General features: G+C 47.3%; 1 protein-coding gene across 1 annotated transcript in view; it reads left to right on the plus strand.

The window, feature by feature from the left end:
• The window catches only part of MARK1 (microtubule affinity regulating kinase 1), a 67,767-nt gene that overhangs the window by 49,358 nt on the left and 8,874 nt on the right, over positions 1-9,535 (plus strand). Inside the window, exons 12-16 of the mRNA XM_077759821.1 lie at positions 191-344; positions 639-832; positions 3,778-3,878; positions 5,421-5,585; positions 6,690-6,800. Of these exons, the coding sequence (XP_077615947.1) occupies positions 191-344; positions 639-832; positions 3,778-3,878; positions 5,421-5,585; positions 6,690-6,800 (725 nt within the window). The remainder of the gene's footprint in view (positions 1-190; positions 345-638; positions 833-3,777; positions 3,879-5,420; positions 5,586-6,689; positions 6,801-9,535) is intronic.

Consider the following 9,535-nt stretch of genomic DNA (forward strand, 5'->3'; position numbering starts at 1 on the left):
TCGAACCCACGAACTGCGAGATCATGACCTAAGCGAAAGTCGGACGCCTAACCGACTAAGCCACCCAGGCACCCCTCTCTTCTCAGTTCTGATTATTCTCTGTATGGCTTGGGATAAATGAGGAAATCAGGAGGGCATATTGTTTGCGTAACCAGTTTTCTTTTAAACTGTTTGCGGTCTTTCTTCTCAGTTTGAAGGCGGCGAGTCGTTGTCTAGCGGAAGCTTGTGCCCGAGGTCGCGGCCCAGCAGTGACCTGAACAACAGCAGCCTCCAGTCCCCGGCCCACCTGAAGGTGCAGAGAAGCATCTCAGCAAACCAGAAGCAGCGGCGTTTCAGTGACCACGGTGGGGAGAAGCCAGACGGTGAAACAGCACCGTCCTGCCCACACTTGCGCTTGTCGAGAGCTCCGCACTGTGTGTCCCTGTGCTGGTCTTGTGTGCCATCCCAGATTTCTGTTCCCGCGTGATTCATAGCAGCCCCCTTGTAGGGCTGACCTCGTTTTTGTAATCAGACAGTTTGCTGGTAGTTCCAGGTGTAAAATACACAAGGAAAGGTGTTTTTAATTTAGAGGCTTTGTCCATGAGGAGACACCGTGTCCGAGGATTTTCAGCTAACTGTGCTTTTTAATGTTTTCGTAGCCGGGCCCTCCATTCCCCCGGCCGTGTCATACACCAAAAGGCCTCAGGCTAACAGCGTGGAGAGTGAACAGAAAGACGAATGGGACAAGGACTTAGCCCGGAAACTTGGCAGCACGACAGTGGGATCCAAGAGCGAGGTGACTGCGAGCCCGCTTGTGGGGCCAGAAAGGAAAAAGTCTTCAACCATCCCGAGCGTGAGTGAATGTCCTGGCACGTTGCACTTGGTGTCGGGCTTTTTTGTACAATCTTTGAAACTTTATCCTTTCTTAAAAACCTGTTTCGGGGCGACTGGGGGGCTCATTCAGTTATGTATCTGACTCTTGATTTCAGCTCAGGTCATGATCTCATGACCTTTATCCTTTTTTAAAAACATGTTTCGGGGCGACTGGGGGGTTCAGTTATGCGTCTGACTTGATTTCAGCTCAGGTCATGATCTCATGGTCATGGGATCAAGCCCCACATTGGAATCTGTGCTGACAACGTGGAGCCTGCTTGAGATTCTCTCTCTCTCTTCCTCTCTCTCCACCCCTCCTTTCTCTTTGTCTCTGTCTCTCTCTCTTTCTCTCTCAAATAAAAAATAAAAATAAACAAGATTCAGAAAGGCAGACAGAAGCCAGAGGGAAAACCTACTCCTGGATTCACCAAAGTGGAACACACTCGCCAAACCCAAGTGAAAACTTCTGGAAAGTTTCCAGGGTGAGGCAGCAGATGACCTTAATAGGAACAAAATTCAGACTGACATCAGATTTCTCTACAGTAGCAGGGATGCAGGAAGCTGAGTGGAGTAATATGTTTTAAGAACTAAACAAGAAATCACACTGAACCCAGAATGTTCTATGTAGCCAAATTGCCATTTCAGTGTGAAGGTGTGATGAGCATGTTCTTAGGCAGTAGGTATATCCGCGATCTTGTCACATGGTGACCTGTTTGAAAACACTGCTGTGAGGGGCACTGTACTCTCACAGGAAATGACACTGTGGTGTTGCTGGAAAATACATGCAGTTGAAAGTGATCAAATAACTGACTCAGGTGTGTATGTGATCACACGCACACACACACACACACACACACACACACCCCAAGAATTCAGAACCGACATTCTGGATATTATCCAGGAAGTAGGAATGGGGTGGAGATTAAAAGAAAAGGACCCCACACCTTTCAGCAGAAGATAAGATCAGGATCAGTTTAAAAACTCAGTCGTCGGGGGCATCTGGGTGGCTCAGTGGGTTGGGCGTCCGACTTTCAATTTCAGCTGAGGCCATGATCCCAGGGTCATGGGATCGGGCCCCATGTCAGGCTCTGCACTGAGCATAGAGCCTGACTAAGAATCTCTCTCTCCCTCTGCCCCTCTCCCCAGCTTGTGTTCTCTCTCTCAAAAAAAAAAAAAAAAAAAGGAAAGAAAAAAGCAGTAGCAGTGAGCAAACATGAGTTCAGGAACTTAGGGATAGAGAACATAAGAACAGGAGTAGAATTTATAGCTTTTAAACCAACAGAAGAAAAAAACTGATTTAGCCTGTGGAAAGTAGGAAAGGAGAAGAAAAAGGGAAAAAGTGCTTCAAATAGCAACATGAAGTCTAATACCAGAAAACCCGGTACAAAGTTAATTGCAAGGGAGTTAAAACCCTAGCACCAACTGGCTCAAGCAGTTCATGGAAACTGTATCTTTTTAAACATGTGATTTGATGCCTAGACTCTGAAATAGGTGTGAATGACCATTGTCAGGACTGAGAAATAGAACCACTTTACCTGCCAACTGATCTGTGTGGAAATGCTTTTTACTATAATCGGGTTTAAGACATTGTTAGGACAAGTAGTTTTCCTAGGCAGGCCGTCGTTTTCCCTCACCTCCACATCGGCTAGGGGACAGTTTCGGGAGCATCATTACCCCCAGGACAGAAAGAGAACTTGGTCCCCCATTTTCTGCCCCCGTCCTATAGCAGCCTGTCATTCACCTCGGGTGGGTCTCACTCTCCCAGGGGTCTGCTCAGCTGCCTCTTCCGCCCGGTTTCACGTGGCGCTCTTATCTGAAGGCCCCGCTCACGTTATGAAAATGCCGTTTGTACAGATCATTTCCGGCCCCGTCTCCTGGGTCGAGATGTCATCAGTCTTTCTGACGGGTGTCTCATCGAGCTCTTAGCTGCCTGCTGTCTTGTGTTGTTGGCTGTCACTTCCCCCGTAGACCTTCTCTCCCCGTATTTATAGTCTCCTCCTGTATGTCGACGTGGTGATCCCTCAGAATCGTTACTGCTGAGGCACATATGGCTATTCAAAGCATATTTATTAAAGAGGGCATAAAAACTAAAACATTGCTTTAAATTCAACACTATTATCTTTAAGGGGAAAAAAACAAGCGAAAAGATTCTTCATAGAGAAATTTTGTTCTGAGCCACTAAGTACTAAATTTATCTTCATTTACTGTATTAATTTTGGCAATGTGTGAAACCAAAATAATATCTTCTGTTTAATTTTAACAGGTCAAAGATATCTCAAGTAAAATTAATAGTTTACCCTACCTTCCATTCTCCACTTCCAGCATAACTAGTGTGATCCTTTGGGATGAATTCCTTTATAGATTTTCCTTTCCAAAGAAAACATAAATGAATATATGTTTACATATGGGATTTGTTTTTCTTATAAAAATGAGATTGTACCATATCCGTCACATTGTAATTTTTCTCACTAAATATATTACCGGGTCCTTCTATATCCAAACACCTGGAGCCACTGCAGTCTTTTGAAGTCCTGAACGCCCTCCCGTCGGGACTGACGGACGCGTGGAGGGACACCCTCCCATCGGTACTAACAGATGCATAGGGTGTTCAGGCTTTTCAGTTTTTCAGACTATTCATCCTTGTACATGTAACGTTATTATTGTATTTCTCTTAAATAGCTTCTGAGAAGTTTGGTTTCTGGGTGACCATGTTTGTCTTAACCGCAGGTGTTTGCCTTTCACACCTACAATCTGAGAGAGAGAGGGGAGTGTGTGAGATCGAGCTTGTTAATGGAAGGTTCTGATAAATGAAAATTCTACCATGGATTTTTTTTTTTTCAAAGTCCTTTGCAGCTTAAATTCGTTTAACTTTCCACAACTACAGCTAGAATTTTAAAATGGCTCTTTTTCCTTTTTTTCTTAAAGAGCAACCTGTACCCTGGAGGGAGCATGGCAAGAAGGAACACGTATGTGTGTGAAAGGAGTGCAGATCGGTACACGCCGTTGCAGAACGGAAAAGACAGCAGGTACCTGTCACGGCGCCACGCAGTACTGCTCGTGCCCAAACCCCTGTAGCCACATGGCTCAAGAGGAAAGGGGATACTAGAGAGTACGGTTGGGAAAAGAGGAAACAAATCTCTTACCCCGAGCATTGCTGGATAAAATCTGATAGTAAATGTTCCCCTGTAACAAAGCAGATCATCCCATCCTAATCTGACCTTTTTAATTTAAGTCTTCTTCTCTTATACTTGCTGCTTCCTTTTTATCTTCGACTTCACTTTTTTTTAACCTTTCTTTTTACCCTTCCCCCTCCTGGCAGGCCATTGTTGTATCCAAATAATGAAGGTTTTCTTTTTCTTCTTCTAAAGAAATGTGGCCATCTTTTTTTAAAATATAATTTATTGTCAAATTGGTTTCCATACAACACCCAGTGCTTATGCCAACAAGTGCCCTCCTCCGTGCCCATCGCCCGCTTTCCCCTCTCCCCCACCCCCCATCAACCCTCAGTTTGTTCTCTGTATTTAAGGAGTCTCTTACGGTTTGCCTCCCTCCCTCGCTGTAACTTTTTTCCTCCTTCCCCTCCCCCATGGCCTTCTGTTAAGCTGCTCAGGATCCACATATGAGTGAAAACATATGGTATCTGTCTTTTTCTGACTGATTTGCTTCACTCAGCACAATGCCCTCTGGTTCCGTCCACGTTGCTGCACATGGCCAGAAGAAATGTGGCCATCTTAACTGATGATTGAGAACCATAGAATTCTCTACATGTTTTACTTTGAATAATGATAACTCATGCTATTTTTATTATTTAAAAAACTTAGCTGCTTTTCATTGTGAGTGGTAAGGACTATTCATCAACATAGTACAAAAGTGCAGGGAGCCTGTTCAAATCAAATTCCATGCTCAGCTCCATTCCTCATCATTTCAGTGGACTGGACAGGCCGTGCTTACCATTGGTTTCCTCTCCATTAATGGACATGCAAAGTGTGATTATAAGGCATACAAAGAAAATGTGTTTTCCTCAAATAGAATATCCTTCAGGCTAGAGAACAAGTTGGGGATTGATTTCTGACTTACTACTTTTCCTATACCCAGTCCTAACCTGCAACTCCTTTAACCTATGACAGTTAACCTGTTGATTAATAATATGAACTGAAAGCACTTTGATGACGTTTCCAAATACTGTATTTTTGCTTCAATTACGAATTCTTGTTGTATAAAGGACAGTAAGCCACAGCAGCCCGTTACACCAAACTCGGACTTTTGGGAAGTGGAAAAGGTGTCCCATCATAAAAGTAATTTCATACCTTCTCAGATGTGCATTTGTAAAGCAAGTGTGTGTGAGATCTTTTCTATGGAAGGTGGTGGTAAATTCATTCTGTACATTTTTGGCGAGAATACCGTTTTGTTAGTCACGGATAACACCGCTGATGTTCATTTAAGTGTCTCAGTCATGAAAGATGTAGTCGATTTAGATTTTTAAAAATCTATTTCTCGAATTTTAGTAAACTGCAGTTTCTCTTCTTTTTTACCTTTCCATGGTCTCCTCCACTGTTTTCTGTCGAAAGCCTTATGGAGATGTCTGCAAGTAGCATATCTTCTGCAGGCTCTGCCGTGGCTTCTGCTGTCCCCTCAGCTCGACCACGCCACCAGAAGTCTATGTCCACTTCCGGCCACCCTGTTAAAGTTACACTGCCAACCATCAAAGACAGCTCTGAAGCTTACCGGCCCGGGTAACGCACTGAGTGCACCTCATTTCAAAACATACCACCAGGGGCACCTGGGTGGCTCAGCTGGTTAAACATCCGACTCTGGATTTTGGTTTGAGGTCATCATAATCTCACAGTTCGTGAGTTTGAGCCCTGCATCAGGCTCTGCACTGAGCGTGGAGCCTGCCTGGGATTATCTCTTACTCCCTCACTGTGTCTCTTATTGTCTCTCTGTCTTTCTCTCTGTCTCAAAAATAAGTAAATATTAAAACAAAAGTATGCGATAGGCACCATCACATTAAGAACTTTCTAAGAAGATTCAGTGTCTGTAGCAAAGGTAGAAGTTGAATCCTAACATAAACATACCACATTCGTGTTTTCAAAAATGTTGCATATGACTTAAATCATTTTCTAGAGGGACTTTCTGTGAGGATCTTGTTTTAACTCCATCCCTGACATATTGCTGCCTATTTTGTCATTCAGGTACATTGAAATTTTTGTGATTTAAAAACAAAAACACATGAGACTGGGAATGGAGACTTCTGGGTAACCCTGGCCAGGTGCCTTTTTTAAGTAAAACCAGCCTTTTCTCTGTCAGAGAAACATCTCAAAGAGCCCTTTTAGGTATAAAATTATATGCCTGTTTTTCTAGTATTTGCCTATGCTAGATTCTCAAACTCAGGAACATCTTTCCTTAGGTTTGTTATTCATATTGGTGATGTCATGTAGCGTCGTGCTGTCCCTGAGGCCTAGCTTGTAAATAGGAAAGGACTCCATTCAGATGCTTTGTGATCATGAAATACACGTTGCACGTTGCTGACTGGTTGAAATTAATAGTAAAAAAACACCTAGGCGGCAGCCCCAGTCTGCCATTCCCGATATTAAAGGGTATTCGTTTCCTTGTTTCAATAACTTCTTACTCCTTAATAACCGTATTTTTATAAAAGGCATTTTGCTGTAAACTGAAATGCCCTCTGTCTCCATGCAGTGATGCCCTAACCGCAGTTAACCGCGCGCGTCCCTAACGCGGGCCCGGAAGGCGGGGCCAAGGACAGTGGCCGTGGTGGGAGGGAGGGGAGGGGGCTTGGGTGGCTTTCTCTGTCAGTGGCTGTGGTGGGGGGAGGGGAGGGGCTNGCCGCCCGCCGCGTCCCCTTCCCACGAGCCGGGCGCCTTCGCGCATGCGCGGAGGGGGACGTCCACGGGTATAATAAGCAAAATAACGTCCAAATTCGTGCGCAGGTCAGTACCAAGGCGCTGCGGTTGACGGTTAAGACGGTTCCTCTCGGAGTTACAGAGGAGACTCGCTTCTCTTCCATCTGTGCGGTCATTTTCCAAAGTGGTGTCCCGGCCTTTGACCAGAGCTCGTTGCTTACAGAAGTGTGAAGAAGAAAACCAAAGCGGATAGAAAGTAGCTCTCCCCTCAGAGAGAGAAAAGAATGAGCAAGATTAAGAATTTTTTAAATTCTGTAACATAGATTGCAAAAAGCAGAACTTCACATTTAAAAAAAAAAAAGTGTGTGTTTTAACAAAAAGATTATGCCCAACTCAAAACCCTGGGTTTAAAAAGAGGAAATCGTGAGTTTCATTTGTCCTTCAAATAGTATGTCTTGGGAATGCTTTTAAATCACTCACTAATGATAAATAGTTCACCTTTTTCTCCCCTCCCTGTGAGCAGCCTACATCCTGGGCTCACATAGACGACCTACGTCATTTTATGGCCAAAAAGCTTACCACGGAAACCCCACAGACACAAAATGCGTGCCAGCGTAGTAGACTTCTAATCAGATAGGAGAATCGTCTGAAACGTAAGCGAGAGCGCACAGCACGCACTGATGGTGGAAGTTGCCGAACACGGTGCCCTGGGTGTCCGTCTGATCTATTATTAGGTCCCCCTAAAAGCCTGCGAAAATCCCGTACGTGCACAGCACTGTGCTAGGAGCAGGATGCAAAGGTGAAGAGACAGCGCCTGTGCGCCGCGGCCCGGGACGCGATGGGGGTGCCCGGGAGCGTGCGGGGAGACCAGGGCGAAGCTAGTACCATGTAGACGTTTGAGCAGAGGAGAAGCTGTTACGCTTGCTTGCAAAGATACTAACCAAATACTTAATTGTCCAGGTTACTAGTGTTTCTAGGATTTCAAAGGTGCGTGTAGAAAACAGAAGAAGTCTCTTGCCTTCTCGCGGAGCTCTTCCCGGACCGGTTTGCCCAGGATCACAGCTCTTTTTTATATACTTACTCATTTTTGAGAAAGGGAAACACACAGAGTGAGCCGGGAGGGGCAGAGTCTCAGAGAGGGAGACACAGAGCCTGAAGCAGGCCCCAGACTCCGAGCTGTCCCCACAGAGCCCGACGCGGGGACACAACCGCGAGATCGTGACCTGAGCCCAAGTCCGACGCTCAACCGACCGAGCCGCGCAGGCGCCCCTGAGTTTAAAACTTTACTCAGACACAGCATCAATTTCTAGCCATATCAGAATGATGTTGTGGCCTGTGGGCGGTGACCATGCGGCGTGACCCCTTGAGAGAGAGAGACCCACAGGCTCAGGACCGAGTGTGCGTGACCGACTGTAAGGCTGCCTGGCCGTCGTTTCTGCTGTTGGAATTTGGCTGACGATTTAAAGCCCTTTTTAAAAGCCACTGCTTTCTCTTGAAGAAGCCAGCCTTGATTTCAAAGCGAAGGAAAATTGTTTTGAGTTTAAAAGCTGATTACTAATTGTACATTAAGCATTGTGTAAAATAACTTCCCTTTACTGGGGCGCCTGGGTGGCCCAGTCGGTTGAGCCTCGAACTTCGGCTCAGGTCATGATCTCACGGTGTGTGAGTTCGAGCCCCGCGTCAGGCTCTGTGCTGACAGCTCCAAGCCTGCAACCTGCTTTGGATTCTGCCTCCACCTCTCTGCCTCTTCCCTGATCTCTCTCTCTCTCTCTCTCTCTCTCTCTCAAATATAAAAAATAAAACATAAAAAAAATTTTTAAATATATTGCTCTCTACTTTGCAATGAAAATTGCGATTCTAAAGAGAACATAGTAAAAGGCCCCTTGACAAGAGAGGTCAGGACAGAGTGTCAGAGCAAGACAGCGGCCTGGGGACGGTGTGATGGGCGGTCGGGATGAGAGCCATTTAAGGGAGACGCGAGGCCCTGCCGCCTGCTGGGCTCCCCACGGGGTGCTGCCGTCTGGCCGTGGGGTTCGGACGCAGCCGCCGCCCCGGGAGCAGCTGGCTCGGTGCTGCCGCCTTGCACACAGTGGAAACATTTTCCCCGCTCGCTTTTAGGTTTCCTCCCCCCTCCCGAGCTAGCTGTTCCTTCCCAGGCCGTCGGCAGGCTCTCTGCAGGTTCCCTTGCCTTTGCCCTGGACCTCCGAGCATCCGACTGCCCCAGGGCGCGGTCCGTCCTCTCCGGCCGGCCTCACTCGCGGTGACCGCCCAGGACCCTGCCTTCCGTCCCACGGTAACAGCTCCCAGACTTGGGTCTGTAGCCCGGGCCTCCCCCTGCCCGCCCCGCACGCCCACGTGCCGGACTCCCCGACAGAGCGTGCCCGGAACCCGGCTCTGTGCTGTCCCTCGTTCTTCACCCCCCCAGGCGACGCAGCGCCAGCCCCCTGCTTCCCCGCAGGCCTGGGGCGATTCTCAGGCCGCACGCGGCCGAAGCGCGGCCTGCCCGGCGTCCCCCGGTCCCCGAACCCGCTGCGAACAGGGGCCCCCTCGTCCGTGTGCGGCGTGCTCTGGCCCCGTGCCTTTGTCCTGCTCGGAAGATCCTCCGAAGCCCNTGCCCCCCGCCCCCACCCCAGCTCGGAGACGAGCCCCGTGACAACCGAGATGTGCTGCTTTGCTTTGCTTTCTGCCGAGTCTTCCCCTGAGTATCGAGGGCCCGATGACACAGAAGACGACATTCGAGAAACATTGGTTTCTTGGGTCAAATAGTGTAGGGGACACATTTTTTTTTTTACAAATAGTTTATTGTCAAGTTGGTTTCCATA

The sequence above is a fragment of the Crocuta crocuta genome, unplaced genomic scaffold (genome assembly GCF_008692635.1).
Source record: "Crocuta crocuta isolate KB4526 unplaced genomic scaffold, BGI_CrCroc_1.0 scaffold556, whole genome shotgun sequence".
NCBI classification, from domain to species: Eukaryota; Metazoa; Chordata; class Mammalia; order Carnivora; family Hyaenidae; genus Crocuta; species Crocuta crocuta.